The following is a 22,294-nucleotide window of genomic DNA, read 5'->3' as shown; positions in this document are numbered from 1 at the left end:
TCTGGAAATCTGTCTTTCTTATTATATAGACACTAACTTGATGCTAGAGATTCCAAGTCAACACCTGAGGCAACTTTTAATTACCAGACAAATTATTATCTGCTTCCGCATATCACGCCCAGCGGTATAAATGTGTTCATTTCAACAAGAGGCCTAGCGGGCCTGTATCGCTCACCTGGATATCTAAGCAATCATGGCAAAATATTCTCCAAATAAGATCCAAGGGAATGGGCCAGACGCCAGACACCTAGGCCAATCCTTGTAGCATATCTGTATTAGAATTTTCATACCCAGCATTTTTTTGTTTGGTTTTGGGATCGGAATCTCAACTGTTTCCAAGCAGTGACTCAGAAACAAGGTCCCTAGGGGTTTGGTCAGACCCCAGGGTCTATTCTAATATCATGACTGAGTTTGTCTCTTTATGCCAAGCATTTGTATATATAATTTTGGGGTGGGGATCTCAACCGTTTCAAAGAGATGACCAAGGAGTTAAGTCTGCAAGGGTGGGGCAGACCCCAGGGTCAATTCTAATATCATGACTGCATTCATCTCTTTATGCCAAACAATTGTATATATAGTTTTGGGGTGGGGATCTCAACCATTTCAAAGTTGTGACCCAGGGACTATCTCCCGAAGGGTGGGACCAGACTCCAAGGCCATCCTGGAAGCATATGTGCATTCATCTCTTTATACTCAGCATTTATATATATGGTTATAGGGTGGGGATCTCAACCATTTCAAGTAATAACTAATAGCCAAATAATCCTTTTTGGCCCCGCCCCTCGGCCCCCTGGGAAGTCAGCCCAACCATATCTGTACAATTCTGAATTCCCACTACCTAAGGAAGCTTCCAGTCAAATAAGGTTGATATCCATCTCTTAGTCCCAAAGAAGAAGTTGCTTAAAGCAATATAGCCAAATAAACCTTTTTGGCCCGCCCTTCGGCCACCTGGGGGGTCAGCCCGACTATTTGTACAATTTGGAATCCCCACCACCTAGGGATGTTTTCAGTCAAATATGGTTGATATCCATCTCTTAGTTCCAGAAAAGAAGTCGTTTAAAGCAATATAGCCTAATTGACTCCTTTTGCCCCCGCCCCTCAGATTCCTGGGGGGTCAGCCCCACCATTTGTACAATTTGGAATCCCCACCACCTAGGGATATTTCCAGTCAAATTTAGTTAAATTCCAATCAGTGGTTAAGAAGAAGAATCGTTTGAAGAAATTGTTGACGTACATACGACGGATGCCACGGTATGGCATGAGCTCACCTTGGTCCTTCGGACCCGGTGAGCTAAAAATAGGGACAATCCTAGTGATCTGATGTCTAATAATAACAACATGGCAATGATTTTCAAGGCCAGAATATTAAACTTAAATAGTCTGAAAGATTTTGCCTCTACAAATACTGCCTTCAGTTGACATATGGATCAAATACATTATTTAACCAAAGGATTGTAGAACATGCAATGTGGAGGAAGAATTCCCAGTCTATAACTTTTACTGAAGATTGTACTTTGCCTCCTAATTTCTTACCCTTACTGCCGTTTTTATGAATCATTAAAATTAACACATATACATAATAAATAAAAGGCCTAGCAGTTGGATACATTTTTGGGGTAAATGTAAGTCCCCAAATTACTAAGGTCTGACTTCATTAAAATTTTAAATCAGACAAGAACGGTGCCTCGTTGAATGATTTGTTAAAGTTAGAATTTGACAAAAAAAATAAACATTTCTTAACCCTATACACCATCAACAAGAATGCAAATACCAAATACAGGAATTCATTTGAAAGTTTTATCATGATTACAATGGCTTCAGCACATATGTATATAAGGAGGCTAAGCTGCAATTCATTTTATGAGCCCTATTAGTTTAGGTGTAGGCATTTAGTGCCCAAGCATAAAACAAATCACAAAAGGTTTTTTATACAGTGATTGATATTAATATTATAACAGAAAAACATCCAACATCTCTTACTTAAATGAGGAAAAAATGTTTTTCCACTCCTTTTTAAATCTAGAAAATAATTGAAATCATATACTTGACCAATTATGTAATACCAAGTGTAATGCCTAACTCTTGTGAACCAGTGAGTATAGAAAATCAAAAGTATACCAAGAGACAGCAAAAGTTCATCTTAAATTTACCCAAAAAATTGAATGAGAATCATTGCAATGACAAACTATCTATATGAGATAGAAGCAAACTGGTTGGTGGGGCTGATGTGAATCTAAATGTAAATACACATCAAGCGATATGCCCATTTCTGCAACTATAATTTAAAAATAAGGTTAACTAAAGCTTGAAAGTTTATTAAATTGTTGTATGTGAGTGCACCACTTCGAGGAAATGCCATTTACATTAAGATGTATTGACCAACGTGTTCCAGATCTAATGGTGAACACCTCCCATTATATTTTCAAGGAGGTTAAATGCTATAATATCTGGACATGCTATAATATCTGGACATGCTATAATATCTGGACATGCTATAATATCTGGACTATAATTTTCTGATTCGTCAGTGTTGTGTAGACAGTGTGTAGACAGTGTGTAAACAAGTATCACAGACATGTTGATGATGTGGTCATCTTTACGCTAACAACTTGGAAGCATCCTCCATACGCTGTCTTGTCGACTTTACTATGTCTTCACCCAAAGCTTCAACAGTCGTATAACGAGATTTCTCAAAACTAAAAATGTCTCTTATCAATCCTAAAACCAGATCCTGAAATTAAAAAAGCAAAATGTAGGAACATTAATATCTAAAACTTAATAATCTGAAATTTGATAGAGCCAATGTCAGTAAGAAAGGAAAGGGTATATCAGATGGATGCATTATAGAATCAGCATGTATAAATTGATAAGGTAACAGAATCAAAAAGTTGAAATTGGTTGTGTTGGGAAAATTTGTTCCATCCATTGTTCATTATGAACAATGAAATATGTTTAAATAATTTTAATATAATAGTTTTAATAATTCCTAACTTCCTGATATATTACTGTTATTTATTTAACCGTTCTGACCTCTTATTACTCAAAGAAATCAAGGGGTTTCAGGATTGGGGGCCTGAAATCATTCCCCTTACATGAGTTAAGACAATAAAATACATAGTGAGTTCTTACTTTGAAACAGTAACACAGATCTTTGAGTTCCGACTCTGGTCCCAGAAAGCCCCACGCCAATACTGGACTGGTGTGCTCCGTTATGGAGTAAAACTTTGATATAAACCCGTCTGAAAACTGGGAATAAAACAAATCTCATTTAAATTCATTTCTTTCAAGAACAAAACAAGACAAAATTTACACGTAAAAGTATAAAAGTTTGCTGAGAACAAGATTGTACAAAAGATATCTTTTCTTTACACCAGTGATGAGTAAATACATTAAATGGTTTCGACACACTAGTTTAACATCAACCTGAAGTATTTTTTTTGCCATTAAATATTTTGATTAACAGAGCTATTATGTCCTATATGAACCCCCCGGTATTGTTGTTGGGTCTTGTTCATCTTACTGATGTGACAATGTTGTAGTCCCAAAGGCTACCCATCATGCTTCCTGAAGGGAAAATATGATAAGGACAGATACAGGTATATAGGTACACACAAAAGGACTTTTGCTCTCCTTTCATTGCTCTTCAGAAGCCCAGACCTAAGGGATGCTTACCTTTGATTGACAACTGAGTAAAGCATCAGATTTAACTAGTTTACCCTCATGTACATGCTACAATGGCCTCATAGAACTCATACTTTTATGGCCATGCAACTCACCTTCAGTAACCGTCGTTTGGCCTTTAACACTGACCAAACAGCCGTCGCTAGAGCCTACAAAGTAACAAAAAAAATGTTCTTCAATGTTTGAACTGTACTGTTTGAGCTGATTTGGCGATACATTGCGTACAAAAATCATTGCCCACCTGGATATTTAAGCAGTTTGCAAATCTCATGCTGTATAGAACTGATTCTTTAGGTCCAAGGAAGTTTCTGTTGTTCTATTTCTGAGTTTTGATTTAGGGTTTAAGTCACCAGGGGACTGGCCAGCCCTGGGAAAAACTTAGGTAGCAAGCAAGCAGGTATTTAATTACAGAGTGTAGATCTCCCCAAAACTCAAAATTATAACCTCTTTTTGGCCCTGCCCTTCTGTTTGCGTATTTTTTAATTATCAACACCTGAGAATATTTTCAAACTAATATGGTTGGTACCTGTACTATAGTTCCATAGAAGAAGTTGTAAAATGCAATTTGGCCATATGACCCATTTTATTGCCATGCCTTTCTGTCCCTTAGGGGATCAGCACCTATTTTTATACAGCTTAAATCATCATCCCTAGAAAATGCTTCTAATCAAATATGGTTGAAAGCAATTCAACTAATTTACACCTTCCTTGGCCTAGCTCTCATCCGGCAACCCCCCCCCCAGAGGTCAGCCCCTCAATTTTTACAATTGCGAATCCCCACTCTTTAAGGGTGTTTCCATTAGAATTAAATAAAATTCCATTCTGAGGTTCGAACAAGATTTTTGAAGAAATTTGCCAACTGACAATTACAGATGACAGATGTCACATACAGTATAAGCTGACCTTGGTCCATCAGATCAGATGAGCTAATAATACTTTCACAAGAATTGGAAGAGAGGTATTATTATTAATATGTGGTTTTACCAGATAAACCACTTCGCCCAAAAGCACAACTTTTTGCTGAGCTTATCCAATTAGACATTCCTGTTCCAGGAACTTGTTAATGAATTACTATACATTCTGATAAAAAAAAACTTATTTACCATGATATCATTAAACATTTATTATCAATATTTCCAGATGTTTGAAGAGACACTAAATGGTAATTCTATTGCAATATAACTATTTAAAGGTTGTTTTCATCTCTGTTGAAATATGGTTTTATCTACGCCAACAATTATCAGATTCTAAAAGCAATTTACCGTTTCTTTAAAGCCATTTGACAGCCAGCGATTCTGTACCACAGTGATGACAGACGATGGAGGATTGGCAAGGTCATCAAATGCGTCCATCAGGATAAAATCAAGGACAATGTCATAAAAGGAGAAACATTTTACCTGCAATTAAAAAGTAAATAATATAGTATCTTAATTAACTTAAAAGTTTTTCAAACTATGTATTTAGCAGATTTTTTTACAACTGACAAGACACATTGGTGGAATGTAAATTTGCATCAGAACATTTCTTGCTTTATTCCCCTATGCCATTACCTAGTGTTAATAGTTGCCAATTATTATCCCTTGTCTCCTGAAGACCCATCAGTTCTTACTCTTACCCAGTGTAACAATCATTTCCGGAGTTCATAACCTTGCCCCTCAGTCTTTACTTTTTATCTCCTGAGTTCCTATCTCAGCCCCTCAGCCTTTACCCTTTATCACCATAGATCTTACCTCTGCCCTAAGCCTTTACCCTTCATCGCCACAGTGCCTACCCCAGCCCTCAGCCTTTACTCTTTATCTCCACATTCCCTACCCCAGCCCTCAGCTTTTACCCTACATCTCCATAGTTCCTACCCCAGCCCTCAGCCTTTACCCTACATCTCCACAGTTCCTATCTTAGCCCTCAGCCTTTACTCTTTATCTCCACATGCCCTACCCCATCCCTCAGCCTTTACCCTACATCTCCCCAGTTCCTTCCCCAGCCCTCAGACTTTACTCTTTACCTCCACATTCCCTACCCCAGCCCTCAGCTTCTACCCTACATCTCCATAGTTACTTCCTCAGCCCTCAGCCGTTACTCTACATCTCCATAGTTCCTACCTCAGCCCTCAGCCTTTACTCTTTATCTTCACATTCCCTACCCCAGCCCTAAGCCTTTACTCTACATCTCCACATTCCCTACCCCAGCCCTCAGCCTTTACTCTACATCTCCACAGTTCCTTCCCCAGCCCTCAGACTTTACTCTTTATCTCCACATTCCCTACCCCAGCCCTCAGCTTTTACCCTACATCTCCATAGTTACTTCCTCAGCCCTCAGCCGTTACTCTACATCTCCATAGTTCCTACCCCAGCCCTCAGCTTTTACCCATCATCTCCATAGTTCCTGCCCCAGCCCTTAGCTTTTAACCATCTTCTCCACAGTTCCTTCCGCAGCCCTCAGCCTTTACCCTACATCTCCATAGTTCCTAACCCAGTCCCTAAGCCTTTATTATTTATCTCCATAGTTCCTACCCCAGTCCCTAAGCCTTTATTATTTATCTCCACAGTTCCTATCTTAGCCCTCAGCCTTTACTCTACATCTCCACATTCCCTACCCCAGCCCTCAGCCTTTACTCTATATCTCCACAGTTCCTTCCCCAGCCCTCAGCCTTAACTCTTTATCTCCACATTCCCTACCCCAGCCCTCAGCTTTTACCCTACATCTCCATAGTTACTTCCTCAGCCCTCAGCCGTTACTCTACATCTCCATAGTTCCTGCCCCAGCCCTTAGCTTTTAACAATCATCTCCACAGTTCCTTCCTCAGCCCTCAGCCTTTACCCTACATCTCCATAGTTCCTAACCCAGTCCCTAAGCCTTTATTCTTTATCACCACAGTTCCTATCCCAGTCCCTAGGCCTTTATTCTTTATCTCTACAGTTCCTATCCCAGTCCCTAAGCCTTTATTCTTTATCTCCACAGTTCCTATCCCAGTCCCTAAGCCTTTACTCTTTATCTCTGCATTCCCTACCCCAGCCCTCAGCCTTTACTCTACATCTCCACATTCCCTACCCCAGCCCTTAGCCTTTACTCTACATCTCCATAGTTTCTACCCCAACCCTCAGCCTTTACTCTACATCCCATAGTTCCTACCCCAGGCCTCAGCTTTTACCCATCATCTCTATAGTTCCTACCCCAGCCCTCAGCTTTTACCCATCATCTCCATAGTTCCTACCCCAGCACTCAGCCGTTACTCTACATCTCCACAGTTCCTATTCCAGTCCCTAAGCCTTTATTCTTTATCTCTACAGTTCCTATCCCACTCCCTAAGCCTTTGTTATTTATCTCGAAAGTTCCTATCCCAGTCCCTAAGCCTTTATTATTTATCTCCACAGATCCTATCCCAGTCCCTAAGCATTTATTCTTTATCTCTACAGTTCCTATCCCAGTCCCTAAGCCTTTGTTATTTATCTCCAAAGTTCCTATCCCAGTCCCTAGGCCTTTACCCTTTATATCCATAGTTCCTACACCAGCCTCTAAGCCTTTACCGTTTATCTCCACAGTTCCTACCCCAGCCTCTAAGCCTTTACCGTTTATCCCCACATTCCATCCCCCAGCCCCTAAGCCTTTCCCCTTAATATCCATAGTTCCTACACCAGACCCTAAGCCTTTACCCTTTATAGCCACAGTTCCTATCCGAGCCCCTAAGCCTTTACCGTTTATCTCCACAGTTCCCACACCAGCCTCTAAGCCTTTACCGTTTATCCCCACATTCCATCCCCCAGCCCCTAAGCCTTTACCCTTTATCTCCATAGTTCCTACACCAGCCCCTAAGTCTTTACACTTTATATCCACAGTTCCTATCTGAGCCCCTAAGCCTTTACCGTTTATCTCCACAGTTCATACACCAGCCCCTAAGCCTTCACCGTTTATATCCACAGTTCCTACACAAGTCCCTAAGCCTTTACCCTTTATATACATAGTTCCTACACCAGCCCCTAAGCCCTTACCCTTTATATCCACAGTTCCTATCCGAGCCCCTAAGCCTTTACCCTTTATATCCACAGTTCCTACACAAGCCCCTAAGCCTTTACCCTTTATATCCACAGTTCTTACACAAGCCCCTAAGCCTTTACCCTTTATATCCATAGTCCCTACACCAGCCCCTAAGCCTTTACCCTTCATATCCACAGTTCCTACACCAGCCCCTAAGCCCTTACCCTTTATATCCACAGTTCCTATCCGAGCCCCTAAGCCTTTACCCTTTATATCCACAGTTCCTACCCCAGCCCCTAAGCCTTTACCCTTTATATCCACAGTTCCTATCCCAGCCCTTAAGCCTTTACCCTTTATATCCACAGTTCCTACCCCAACCCTCAGCCTTTACCCTTTATCTCCATAGTTCCTACCCCAGCCCTCAGCTTTTACCCATCATCTCCATAGTTCCTACCCCAGCACTCAGCCATTACTCTACATCTCCACAGTTCCTATCCCAGCCCCTAAGCCTTTACCCTTCATCTCCACAGTTACTTCCCCTGTTCCTCAGTCTTAACCTGTAATCCCTTTATCAAGTCAGCATTTACACATTGCCCTCTCAGGGTCACTGATCCCTCAGTATCTAAATCTTGCCCTCTTGCACCCTTTTCTTGTACCCTTTACCCTTTTACCCCTGGTTTCCCAAGCTCTTAAATGATTGTCCCAAATCCCTGTACCCAAATCCCTTACCAGATTGTCCCCAAAGCTTACCCCTCGTCCTCTCAGCTCCTCCTCAATGGTGCCCCAGTTACCTACATCTCCAACAAAGTCCATCATGTTAGCAAAGGCCTGATTGAAGTCATCAGCGTCCTGTTGTGAAGACAGAGAATATAGTAATGTAAAAGATACACCTTTGCACTGCCTAGAAGCTCATCATATAACAATAAAAGGACTGCTTAACAATATGATGGGTTTTTTAAGTTATGAAACAATACAAAAGATCCCAACAGTGGGTATTAAAATCCTGTAATGAAGTTTCAAGTATTTTTTTACCTCTCTTTCTTGAGAAATACTGGAGAAATCTGAAATGAAACGGGAATTAGAAATCTGATCATAACTTACGATCACAGGAGAACCTATGTGAGAAATTTGAGAAATATTCCTCCATTTTTCTCAAGAAAGAGAGATAAAACGAATTACTTCTCCTGGGATCTTGGCACCCACTGTTGTAAGATTTCCATTAACTCTTCATACATTTTATCTGAAGTAGTCTTTTCTGCTATCTGATGGACTGATAGAAATAATGTTACAGTATTAGCATGTGCGATTGGACATTGTCCTTTTAAAGTGAGGTTGTTATTTGGCCTATTTAGAAGAATAGAAATGAGTAGAAAGTAGAACAAGCGAGATTTCTGATAGCCATATTTTTCTTCCAATCAAGCAGTTCCAAGCTCAAAAATGGAACATGCAAATGGGCACTTCCTGTTGAACTTTGTGAGATTTAGTGATAACAGTGTTAACCATCAACATCTAACTACTGCCTGGCACCCATCTTGTCCTGCTGGTCAGTCCAAAAAGGAAACTTTCACAACTCAGGTTCACATGAAACATACATAACAAATTTGAAAAAAAACATATCTCTGTTGAGAAATAACAACAACAAACTTAAACTGTCAACATGTCTGTCTTGCCAACATCTTGTTGTTCTGAACAGTCTTAAAATGAAACTTTCATAGCTAAAGATCACAGGGAACCTACTTAAACTAGAAAATGTCTGTAAGACATAAATGCCCCTACTCATGGATGGGGGACNTGATGCTCTCAGCTTATTAACTGCTGTCTTTAGGGGACTATTGGTTTAATACAATAGCTCTATTTTCAATTATAGTATATCAATTCTATCTTCTTGTAATATGATGTATATGTACATGTAACCGTTCTGTTTCACTGTGTCTTGATGAAGGAGCGGATCGCTGCGAAAATTTGACACCCTAAACTTGTCCACACTGTTGGAATTACTTCTTTGCCCCATATAACATCAGCAGTATACCTATATATTAACTGGTGGAATGTAGAAACAATTTTGTTCAGTAAATAAGTAGCACAGCCAGATGGTTGCACAGGAAAGGAAAAATGGACCTTTCTAATAAGATCACTTACTCTATCAGCTTTTATCAGGAAACTTCCCAAAATCTGCTGACCCATTTGATGAAAGTACCTCCTATTTTCTTGGTTCTGGAATACCACCTAAAATTGAAATAAAAATAAATGAGATTCTTCAAAAATGTACCATCAAAAAAAGGAATTATCTTTTGCAATGAAAGAGTTTTATAGAAACGTTTGGTGTCCAAAAGTGAATGACAGGTAATGACACTCTAACCAAAATGCTTTGGTTTGTCTTTGAACAGGAGCGCTATAATACAAAAGGCCCACAATTTAAAACCTGCTGAGTACCATACAGGTTTATCAAAGGAGTACAATAAACAAAGTTGCAAGAAGAACTACATATAAATCTGTTTTGGAGGGAAAGACACCAAGAAAATGAGTTTCCATGTTTTTATACAAATTAAATAAATTGATTTTTTTGTCCCTAAGCATGCTTCAGACCAAATTTGGTTTAAATCCCTTCATTTGTACAGAAGGGAAAACATTTTTCNACATTTTTCTCTATTTCCTCTATTGGGCCCTGCTTCTCTGCCTGGGGGGGGGGCACATCTTCCATTTATAAATATTAAATTTCCTTTGCCCGAAGATTCTCTAGAACAAGTCTCCTGTATTTCCCCTAATGGACCCATCCATTTGCCACAGAGAAGGGAGCCCATATATAGAAAATTAATTTTGTTTGTCTCTAAGCATGCTTCAGACTGTATTTGGTTTAAATCCCTTCCCTTGTAAAGTAGGGGAAGAAAATCCTCTATTTCCCCTATTGGGCCCCACCCCTCTGCCCTCAGATGGCCCACACCCTCTGTTTATACAAACTTGAGGCTACTTTGTCCAAAGATGCCCTAGAACAAATTTGATCAAAATACTTCTATTGGTTGAGAAGAAGAAGATTTTTAAAGATTTACCTATTTTCCCCCTATTTGGCACAGCCCCTCTGCCCTCAGGGGGGTCATACCCTCTGTTTATACAAAACTGAGAACCCTTTGGCCAATGATTCTCCAGACAAAATTTGAACAAAATCCCTTCATCGGTACAAAAGGAGAAGGATCTTTAATGTTTTCCTCTATTTCCCCCAATGGGCCCCATCCATTTGCCACAAAGAAGGGGCCCACACACCTCAGTTTATACAAAATTGATTCTTTTGTCCCTAAGCATGCTTCAGACTGCAATTGGTTTAAATCCCTTCACTTGTATAGTAGGAGAAAACAAATCCTCTATTTCCCCTATTGGGCCCCGCCCCTCTGCCCCCAGTGGGGCCACACCCTCTGTTTATACAAACTTGAGGCTCCTTTGTCTAAAGATGCTCTAGAACAAATTTGGTCAAAATCCTTCTATTGGTTGAGAAGAAGAAGATTTTTAAAGATTTACCTATTTTTCCCCTATTTGGCCCGCCCCTCTGCCCCCAGGGGGACCATATTCTTCGCTTACACAAAACTGATAACCCTTTGGCCAATGATGCTCCAGACCAAATTTGGTCAAAATCCTCTGAGCCATTAAGGACTAGTAGCGTTTTAAAAGAAAAAGTTGACGGACGAAGGACGACGTACACCCGACGACGGACGCTGCACCATGGCATAAGCTCACTTGGCCCTTCGGGCAAGGTGAGCTAAAAACCAGCATCTGAATCCCAGACTAAAATTATCTGATCAGTTAACAGGTTAGGATGTATACCCTTCTCAAGCATATTAACCTTTCACTGTTAGCCAGGAGTCAATGTGTAGAGTTTAACTAGATTTGAGTGAGCTGGGTGTTTATGGCACAACAACATTTGATATTGAGAACATACAAAGCAGGTCAAAGTTTTAGAGTACAGATGCAAGGATATTTCAGAAAATCAATCTGTTTGTACATTTTTTACTGGAAAGCAACTTTGACACATAAATCAGGGTTATGCCTGTTTAAATATTAACTAACTGAATTACATTTTAAGCGATAGAGAAGGTGACATTATGACTGCGCTATCTAGACACAGTAAAAGCTGTGTGATTACTTACATATTGAGCCGATCTGATGCAAGGAAGTTTCCTTTTGGTATAAACTAGAATTGTCAGTCACAGACTAACCAACACCCCTATTCCTTCGTGAAAAAAATTGTTGAAATGAAGTCTCTTGTAATGAGTAGCAACTCACAAAAGGGGCATAACTCCCATAACAAGAGGCCCAAGGGCCTTAGCGGTCACCTGAGTTATATCANGATCCAAAAAAAACACAGAAAGTGATAATTACATCCATGGAGTTTCAAAGATGAAAACAGTAAGACAAGATGTCCAGACAATATTCTGTCTTTGGACAGATGGACAGACAACCTGATTCCAGTAGGATCATGGACCCCCATCCCCTAAGTACACCCTCCACCTACTACATTTGTTGCAGAGGCATATTACTGGCGAGAAGCTGTGCCATTACTTACATCCAGAGCTAGTCTGATACAGTGAAGCTTGGCCAGGAACTCTGTGTCCGACATACACTGTGTCATCTCTGTCCTGTGGAAGATCATAATCATCATACAGACGATATTAACGTTGTAACATCATAACAGGCAAAAAGGGTTCTTGTAATTGTTTGTAGTTTTCAACAAGTCCCACACATAAAATGAGCTTCTTCAGGACAAAATTGTTGGACCACAATGATATTTAGAACATCTACGACCTCCAGTTCAATACTTGACTTCAGAATTTCGAAGCAGATATAATTTTAATGAGTTGTGGACTGGTCTTTTGATTTAGATATAATTAGGTAAAACAGTTATAAGTAGGTCTTAGATGCGGGAAGAAATGATACATCAACGGAAGGGATTAGGAATCATCTAATTATAATAGTAAAAATAAAGAGATTAGGAATTAGTAGTAAAAAACATCAAGTTGACTAAACAATATTATAATGTCCCATTAACAGAAATGTTCTACCAATCTACAGGCTTAGTGATGTCACCTTCATGTCATCTGTCTACATAGCGTCAACTTGTGTTTTACCTCAGAGTTCTACAAGTGATAGAGCCATGTTTTAGCTCCAGGAGACCAGCTTCATACAATGGTAGGTGGTGAAACATTTCTCTGTGGGTCTCCAAGTCAGACAAGTTGGCCATCTGTAGGTAATACAAAAATACCAGTGTATAAAGAGAAACAACAAGCGATGTATGATTTTTTCGTATTTTGGAGGGGGTGGGTGGGAATTATAAAAATTGTGAAACATTTTTCTTGTGCAAGTCAAGAGTATAGTTATGATAATCTATGCACCAAGTTCAAACAAAATTCCTCACAAATGTTGCCAAAATAAAATCAATTATATAGATGATCAACACAATGGAAACAGCATAACCCTTGCCTTTCCAAAGAACGTAGGATGATAACCAATAAAGACCCATTGGTTCAGATTAACCTCCATTTCACACAATCACCATTACAATTTATGCTGTTCACCATGTAAAAGTGAAATCTGCAATAATCAAATTATCCATCATCTTTTATTAACAGATAATAAACAAAATCAATTGGACAAACAATTGTTCTACAATAGTAAGGTATGTATTGTAGAGATGTGACGTCTAGGAAATCCTTGGACTCTGCTGGACACCCCCTATGTAATCACCAATTCATCAATTTATAGCCTTTCCCTTGTGACTTTAAAATACAATGTGGCAGCAGTTAAAAGGTATGAGGATTTTGGCCGGGGCCAGTTATAATGATGATCCTTACCTACCTAGAAGTACAAGCCATTATGATAATTAAAACTTACTTAAGGGTACACATCATTGATAGTGACTTGTGGCTACAGGTACAAGTTATGATGATGATTTTTGCTGGCCAGGAGAAATAGAAAACAGAAAATTAAATAGATTTCAACAAAATTTGACATCGATGATCAATCTGATCAAACCAAGGAGCCCATCCTTACATCAGTGGCCGACACAAAAGACTCCTGGTCACTGCTGGATGTGGCATCCAAGCTCCTTCTCTCAGACATCCTGTCCACCTCCGTGAATGCAGCAATGGCAGTGTCAAAGGCCACACGATCTGACTGACGCTCACACTGGTGTTCATAACTGTCAATCAGTCTGTACGCGTTCTCCAGGAGTTTGTCGAGTTGATTATGAAGGGCAATATTGTCAGGATCCTAAACATCAGAAATACAAAACTTTGTATTAAACAACAAGTTAAGTTACCAGTGTTTGACAAGCAATACACAATGTGGTCTATAGAGTGACATATTCACAGAGACATACTGACAACCCAGCAAATAAGCATTCCATGTTAATGTCAGTGTGTAGATATTTTACTACCAGTATGACTGATGGTTTGTAAGATCTCCAGTATATATAAAATACTTATCGATATGGCTGTTGGTTTGGGGGGGGCAGGGTATTTACCTGTATCTCCAGTAGATGTAAAATACTTACCAATATGGTTGTTGGTTTGTGAGGGGCAGGGTATTTACCTGTATCTCAAGTAGATGCAAAATACTTATAAATATGGCTGTTGGTTTGTAAGGGACAGGGTATTTACCTGTATCTCCAGTAGATATAAAATACTTATCGATATGGGTGTTGGTTTGTGAGGGGCAGGGTATTTACCTGTATCTCCAGTAGATGTAAGATACTTACCAATATGGTTGTTGGTTTGTGAGGGGCAGGGTATTTACCTGTATCTCAAGTAGATGCAAAATACTTATAAATATGGCTGTTGGTTTGTAAGGGACAGGGTATTTACCTGTATCTCCAGTAGATATAAAATACTTCTAAATATGGATGTTGGTTTGTAAGGGACAGGGTATTTACCTGTATCTCCAGTAAATATAAAATGCTTACCAATATGGCTGTTGGTTTGTGAGGAGCGGGATATTTACCTGTATCTCAAGTAGATGTAGAATATTTACCAATATGGCTGTTGGTTTGTGAGGGGCAGGGTATTTACCTGTATCTCAAGTAGATGTTAAATACTTACCAATATGGCTGTTGGTTTGAGAGGAGCGGGGTATACGTTTTTACCTGTATCTCCAGTAGATGCAAAATACTTATCAATATGGCTGTTGGTTTGTGAGGGGGGGGGGGGGGCAGGGGGGTTTTTACATGTATTTCCAGTAGATATAGAATACTTACCAATATGGCTGTTGGTTTGTGAGGGGCAGGGTATTTACCTGTATCTCCAGTATATATAAAATACTTATCGATATGGCTGTTGGTTAGTTAGGGGCAGGGTATTTACCTATATCTCAAGTAGATGTAAAATACTTACCAATATGGCTGTTAGTTTGAGAGGAGCGGGGTATACATATTTACCTGTATCTCAAGTAGATGCAAAATACTTATAAATATGGCTGTTGGTTTGTAAGGGACAGGGTATTTACCTGTATCTCCAGTAGATATAGAATACTTATCAATATGGCTGTTGGTTTGTGAGGGGGGGGGGGTATTTACCTATATCTCCAGTAGATATAGAAAACTTACCAATATGGCTGTTGGTTTGTGAGGAGCAGGGTATTTACCTGTATCTCCAGTAGATATAGAATACTTATCAAGTTGGCTGTTGGTTTGTGGGGGGGGGGGGGTATTTACCTGTATCTCCAGTAGATATAGAATACTTACCAATATGGCTGTTGGTTTGTAAGGGGGGGGTGGGTATATACCTATATCTCCAGTAGATATAGATTACTTATTAATATGGCTGTTGGTTTGTGAGGGGGGGGGGGGGGGGGGGGGNCGGGGGGGGGCAGGGGTGTATTTACATGTATCTCCAGTAGATATAGAATACTTACCAATATGGCTGTTGGTATACTTGAATCATCAGGACTCTGTAACTTCACCATAGCATCTTCCCAGTACTTGACAGACAGCTGCAGGGTTTCAAACCCTAAAACATTTGACAGAATTCCATTCATTATACACTTCTTTGTCGGTAACAACATGGATTCTTATTGCTACACCAACTCCCCAGCTTGTACTTTTGTGTCAGTAAACAAGGAAAACTGTGCTTTCAGTGTTGTAGAAAGGCTTGGACATACCCAGGTAGCCTATATTTAAGCAATGAATGTTTTAGCAAATGTTGTTATGGTGCTATAACACACATTGCTATTGATGACAAACCTAATAAAGCCTGGTAGGTCTTTATGTGAGTTTGTCAGCAATAGAAATGTGTGATATAGGACCATAACAATATTTGCTATAATATTCATTATTTATATTTACATATCATGCTGTTGTTATGCTGTATTTAGTTATTTTGAACAGTTCTTTGAACAGCAAATAAGTGTTGCCAACAATGAAATTGATGATGCCACAAAAGAGATTGTTGACATTACAATATCAAATGTTGTTATAGTCTCACAACAACATTTGCCCTCTCAATGCATTGCAATGGAAGGATGCAGAGCAAATGTAAGTATACTTCTGTATACCCCTCACTTGTATACCCTTACCTAGAGAACATAGCTGTACCGGCCCATAGTTGGTAGTGTCCACCACAGGATGGGTGATGGTCGAGGTGGTGGATACAGCTCCCAGACTTGAGGTGGATCCTGATAGAGACTTGGTCCGTAATAAGGACAAAGAGCGATTAGAGCTCCCACTTGGACTGTCAGCTCTTCTCAAGCGGCCCATCAGGACATCTGAGACATACAAAGATGAATGAGCAGATTATTTGGGTAAAGAGGCTACCATAGAACAGTTCTCCTTGTATCTGATAACAAGTTTTATAAAAATTAATCTTCAACAAAACTGGTAAACATAACGATGAAATAAGAAACATGATTTATTCTTTCACAAATACGTAACTGAAACAACAGCATACTGGGCAATGTTGAAGCCATGTTTTCTTGAAATATAAGTATACTCAAGCTATTTATTTCATTCCTATATATGCATTTGAAAGGTGTTTTTAATCATTTAAGAAAGAATATTTAATGCTTCAAATACGGTACTGAATTTCGTTTATATACTTCTAGTTAAAGTATTCTATCTAACATGGCTAAATGAGAATAAAACATGTACTGACATGTTTAACTTACTTACCTCCGTTAGGGCTATTTGAATATGAAGATTTGTAAGAAGATTCATTCTGTTCCCTGCTTTCTTCTTTTCGAGATTTATTTTTCCTTTTATCCTTCCATCGGCGGTAGTAAACAATCAATCCAATCACTGCTAGGATACTGATGGTGGTCACACGGGCAGGGGAGGTAACTCTTAGACTTGGAGGCAGAGTAAACTCCGTGAATGGTAAAAACCATAATTTGTTCAAAGACATGATCACTTTTTTTAGACAACCGCTGTATTTTCAATTCATCCTGTAGTCATGTTGCTCCAGAGAAATTCTGAAAGAGCATTAATTTGGAGATCAATTACCCTTCAGGTAGTTACAACCAATCAATGGCATGCTCATTAATAGTAACACATAAGCTACATTAGTACTAACATTTATCCAGCCTTTTTTTACAACGCAATATATAAACAATGTCTCGTCGTCAGAAGCTATATGTTATTGCAGCTAAAGCTACATATGTAGACACTTATACTAGGCTAACACTTGACTGATATTTGAATTATTGGTATTACATGCATGCGTAAACAGAGTTGATTCCCCTTGCTTCACATTGCCTTTAAAAAAAATTCGTCTGGAAGTAGACGTCCAGTGGGGAAACAGGAAGTGTATCCTTGAAGCAAAGACAATTTTGTTTCAACCCATACACGAACATCTTCATATAGTGAAAATAATCCTCATGTTTTATTACTTTTTTATTTAGATAAAAACTAATATACATTCTGAATGAAAAAAATCTATCACATAAATTATGATACAAACAGGCATGAAACTTCGTTCAGAGATTATCATACTATGATGTCACAACCATGTCACACTCCATCGGCCTTCATTGGTTATTTCTGGAATGATGAAAAATAACCCAAAAATGCAACAGACATTAGTTCCAAGTTTTATCTCTCCGTCGGTGCTTCATGACTTTTAAATTTTCGGTTTTTGCCACAGGCACAAAAAATAGAAATGGGGATATTTTCTGAAGCCATTTTTGTCATCAACCAGGTTCTGGTAATATTTCTACCAGGAGATCTCTTCAAAAAGAGCCGCATCAAACCAATGAATAGGTCAACAACGTTAGATGTACATTTATTGTTCATCGTCTAAAATTTCATCAGCTTTTTATTTCCATTTGTTGAGAATATGAAAGGAATAATTGATTTTTTTTAAAGACTGGTTATAGTCTTTATATAATTTACATATGCATCACTAATCATAAAAGAAACAATGGATAATTCATTTATGACGAAATCAACAATAATTGTCCAGACAACCAACCTGAGTTCAACGCTCTTTTTCAGCAACGTATTACTTTTTTTCACAACGCGTGCCGATTTTGCCGAACTAGTTACAGATAGTAACTGCTACATTTTATTTGGCATCATTACCTGTCAAACCTCGGTGAAAGTCACAAAATTTGAAATTCAATCCGGTGTTTCAGGACGGAACAGGAATTGAGATTACATATGAATATAATGACAATCTCAGTTACATCAAAGTATTACAATGTTGTTGTTGTTTTTTTGGGGGGAGTTTAACTAACATCTCAATACATTTTCTAAGATTTATCGTCAAATATGTAATATGTACTTTTTGTGCCCTGACGGAAGCACGCAGAGATTAATGTGGGAGGACGATGAAGTATCCGGAGAACCCCCGCGTGGTCGGGCAGGTGGTCGGGATTGTATCTGGCCATCTACGTTACGCATGCTTTATGACATCATAATTCAGCTGATTCCAATGGGGCCCGAACTTACTCGAACTTATCCCATGGCGGGGCTCGTTTGCTCATCCGATCCGACAGGGAAAATGAAATAATGTTCAAAAAGGACGTGCTGACATACTTCCTAGAACAGACTTTAACAAAAAATGGGCCGAACTCGCCCCGATCACAGGGGCACGGTTCAATTTATCAATTCATATCTTAGGTCTCCTAGTTTACCATACAAAATCCCCTATTGTTATGCCGGTCCTAATCTCATTAGAGCTGATGTTTTATTGTTATTCCTCGACTAGCCAACTTTAAATAAAGTTTATCTTATCTCATTCTGAAAGCAGTATTTTGAATCAGGAAATATCAGAGATCAACAAAAGCTACGCTTTTTTAATGCTTTGCCTTTTCATATTATATCATATATGAATGAGTTTTAGGCGGTTTCAGAACATAGCACAACCGCCACAGGTCAGTGGTTTGAATTGCTTTACAGTCTCACTTTACTGACAACCATCCCTACAAGATACCGATATACACGTGTATGTGTGACAATGTGGGGTGCTTGTCTGGATACCTTACAGCCATCCCTTTCCTGAGACAAGCACTGATTTCTACTAACACTGGAGTTTGAATCAGGCATGTCAGGAGTCTGGTTGAAAGTCAAACAGTCCTACGTGTAAATTGATCTTTGTAATTCCCAAACGTAGGCTTTACAAATGTGTGTTATGACATCATTACTAACTGAGCCTGGTAGAAAGTGTAACTGTCATAATACCTCGGATTTTCCTGTTTCAGCTTCAGCAACATTGTGATGGCCTTCTGTCGTCAGCAAACAAATGCAATGACTGCTCCCTGACAAGTAAAGCTAGAATAAACAGAGTTCTTGATAGTTTCGAATAAATAATGTTTGAATAATAAAAGAACCGGAAGAAAATATCTTCCGGACAGAAGTTATTATATTTTGACAGAGTACTTATATTATATAACTACGGCATGTTTCTATGGATTGAGATTCATGTTGTATTTTTGTCATTTATTTTTACAATTTAAAGAGAGCACATCATTCCCCGACAGTAATTCAAGGTCTCAGTCAAACAGCATTTAACTCATGGCATCTTGCTATATTTATGATTAATATGATTATAAATAGAAGTTAACTTATAATTAATTCTGTTTCTGTGCATGTGAATACACCATAAACACTGTTATGGTATTTTAATGAGGGTCTCAATTAAAGCATCATTATTTCTCTGAATTTCATTTTGCCTTTAATAAAAATTATAAAATGGACTGAAAATCAACAGAGGCCATCTTTAATAGGTTCACCTGAATTTCTATATTTACTTAAAGTTATTTGTTACATCAAGTTATTTGTAATGGATCAAATAGATGTCTGTCTTATCTGAAGCTTTGTCTTGAGCTAATACATTGTATTATAAAATAAGTCTTAATGTTTAGCCGTTTTACTTATTCTAATTACACACTGAGCTGTCACTGGATAAAATCCTGAAGTTAAATTATAATCATTCTTCCTAAAAATTTGTATCAAGGGTTACTTAAATTTAATGGGACTCATGCATTTCTGTTTTGATCCCATTATATAATTAGTAACTTACTTGGAAAAAATAATAACTTTATTTCATCATTATTTTGGAAGCCCTTGAGAAAGAAAAATCTGATACATTACTATACCTTTAAAATCTCTTTCTAAGTGTAGTTGGACGACCAATATCCAAATTATACTTACTGAAATTGTTTTTATTATGGTGAATAACACTGGCATAATTTTCAATTTCAATAAGTTACCCATTTCCATTAGTTTAGTTGTTCGTTTTTTGAAAATGAGAATGAAAAAAGAAAGATATAATTTACTGAAAAAAGTGCATGCTACTCAAAAAAAAACACATTCCCTCAATGTAAGTGTTAAATGTGTATATCAATGGTGCAGTACTAGTAGCCTAGCTAGTGTGAACAATGCTTAAAGGGACATAACTCCATAAATAGGGGAGGTAACTCCCATTTATACTCTATTCACATCCATTTGATGTACATTTAATAGGATCTAATAGGATACATGATAGACACAGGCAATTACTTGCCTCTATGTTCATATTATATAATATAACAATTTAAATTTAAATATCACTCCCGCTGTTAAATTTGTAGCTAGCTATAGGTTACTAAATTTCAGTTTAAGATATTTTCAATGATTTCATGTCCAAACTAATTTCAAAGTCTGTAATTGTTGTAGCCTGTATGACCTGTATGACCTGTATGGCCTGTATGACCTTAGGCAAGGAAGACTGTTCCATATATCAATAGTTCTGTAGCCAAAGGAATGTTTCCTCATATCTAATTTACAATGTTTTTTCTTTAATTTTTGTGTTTGCTCTCTTGTTCTAGATGTTCAATCTTGATCAAAGATGCCAGCAGTAACTTTGTTGTCGTAAAAATTGTTCAAAATTTTACGGACATTAATCATATCTCCCCTCATTCTTCTCTTCAGTATGTCAGTGTTGGTATTCCTAATATCTTAAGATGGTCGCTGTCTAAAGGACAGACCCTTTAGCCCAGATATTAGTTTTGTTGCCCTAAAGGGTTCTGTGTACCAAGTATTATTTAAACTAGGACACTGACAGATCAGAAAGGGTCTTGCTATATTGCTGACCGTACACACATACACCAGGTCATGTTCTAATTTGTTTTAGTAACAGTCACCTTGACCCTGATGTTAGAAACTTTTTGAACTCCCTTTGCAATCACTGGATGTAAGGGTTCTGTGTACAAAGTATCATTCAAATCTGCATTTTTTTTAACAAAGGAGCATAACTATAAATAGAGGAGATACCTCAAATTCATTTCCTTTATTCACGTATCCTTGATGTAAGAGTAGCATGCACCAAGTATCATTCAGTGGTTTGAGAGAAGTAGTGTGGATGTTTAGTCTGTTATGACAAACAAACAACCTGATTCCAATATAACCCCACCCCTTTAACTTCATTGAGATGGTATAACAATGTCAATCAAATGATAATATTTGCAATTGTTCCAAAAATCTAACTATATGGCGAAACATTTGTAAGTTCAATAACAAATAATTTGACAAATCAGTTAATCTTCCCTCATTAAATCATCAATATTGTGATAAATCAAAATCAGGTGTTCATCACTCAAATTGTTAATATTGTCAGAAATCAGGACAAATCTATTTGCCTGTCAAATTTATGTAAAATATCTGGTAACATATATACTGGTCAAGGTCGGGTGTCACATGACCTCCCTAGTGACTACAGAATCCTAATATCAAGGTAAAGATCAAGTGTCAGAGTCCACCCAATAGTGACTGATGAATTGTAATACAAATGTCTTAATAAACATGTCATTACAATTGAAGTAAATGTTAGATCTAGGTCAAGGTCAAGAGTGTCACAGCTCACCCAATAGTGACTGATGAACTGTAATACAAATGTCTTAATAAACATGTCATTACAATTGAAGTAACTGTTAGATCTAGGTCAAGGTCAAGAGTGTCACAGCTCACCCAATAGTGACTGATGAATTGTAATATAAAGGTCATCGTCTTAATAGACAGGTCGTCACTATAGTTGTACATGTTAGATCTAGGTCAAGGTCAAAAGTGTTACAGGCTACCCAATAGTGACTACTAATGTCTTCGTAGACGTGTCATCACAATAGCAGTAAATGTTAGATCAAGGTCAAGGTAAATAGTGTCAGGTCACCCAAAATTGACTGATGAATTATT

The 22,294-nt window shown here is 38.3% G+C and overlaps 1 protein-coding gene across 1 annotated transcript; it reads right to left on the bottom strand.

Annotated features, from left to right (window-relative positions):
- Positions 1-693: 693 nt before the first annotated feature.
- Positions 694-19,385, bottom strand: LOC110451065 (mitoguardin 2-like). The gene is made up of 13 exons (XM_021498913.1): positions 19,307-19,385; positions 16,799-17,097; positions 16,207-16,395; positions 15,547-15,641; positions 13,690-13,908; positions 12,768-12,880; positions 12,206-12,278; positions 9,793-9,879; positions 8,404-8,502; positions 4,944-5,078; positions 3,777-3,830; positions 3,130-3,246; positions 694-2,731 (listed from the first exon to the last, which is right to left on the bottom strand). The coding sequence occupies exons 2-13, from the start codon at positions 17,028-17,030 to the stop codon at positions 2,597-2,599; spliced, it is 1,548 nt and encodes a 515-aa protein (XP_021354588.1). The 5' UTR covers positions 17,031-17,097; positions 19,307-19,385; the 3' UTR covers positions 694-2,596.
- Between the last annotated feature and the right edge of the window lie 2,909 nt (positions 19,386-22,294).

The sequence above is a fragment of the Mizuhopecten yessoensis genome, unplaced genomic scaffold (assembly GCF_002113885.1).
Source record: "Mizuhopecten yessoensis strain PY_sf001 unplaced genomic scaffold, ASM211388v2 scaffold5789, whole genome shotgun sequence".
In the NCBI taxonomy this organism is placed as follows: domain Eukaryota; kingdom Metazoa; phylum Mollusca; class Bivalvia; order Pectinida; family Pectinidae; genus Mizuhopecten; species Mizuhopecten yessoensis.
The sequence above is the reverse complement of the archived record's forward strand: the minus strand, read 5'-3'. Positions and strand labels throughout refer to the sequence as shown.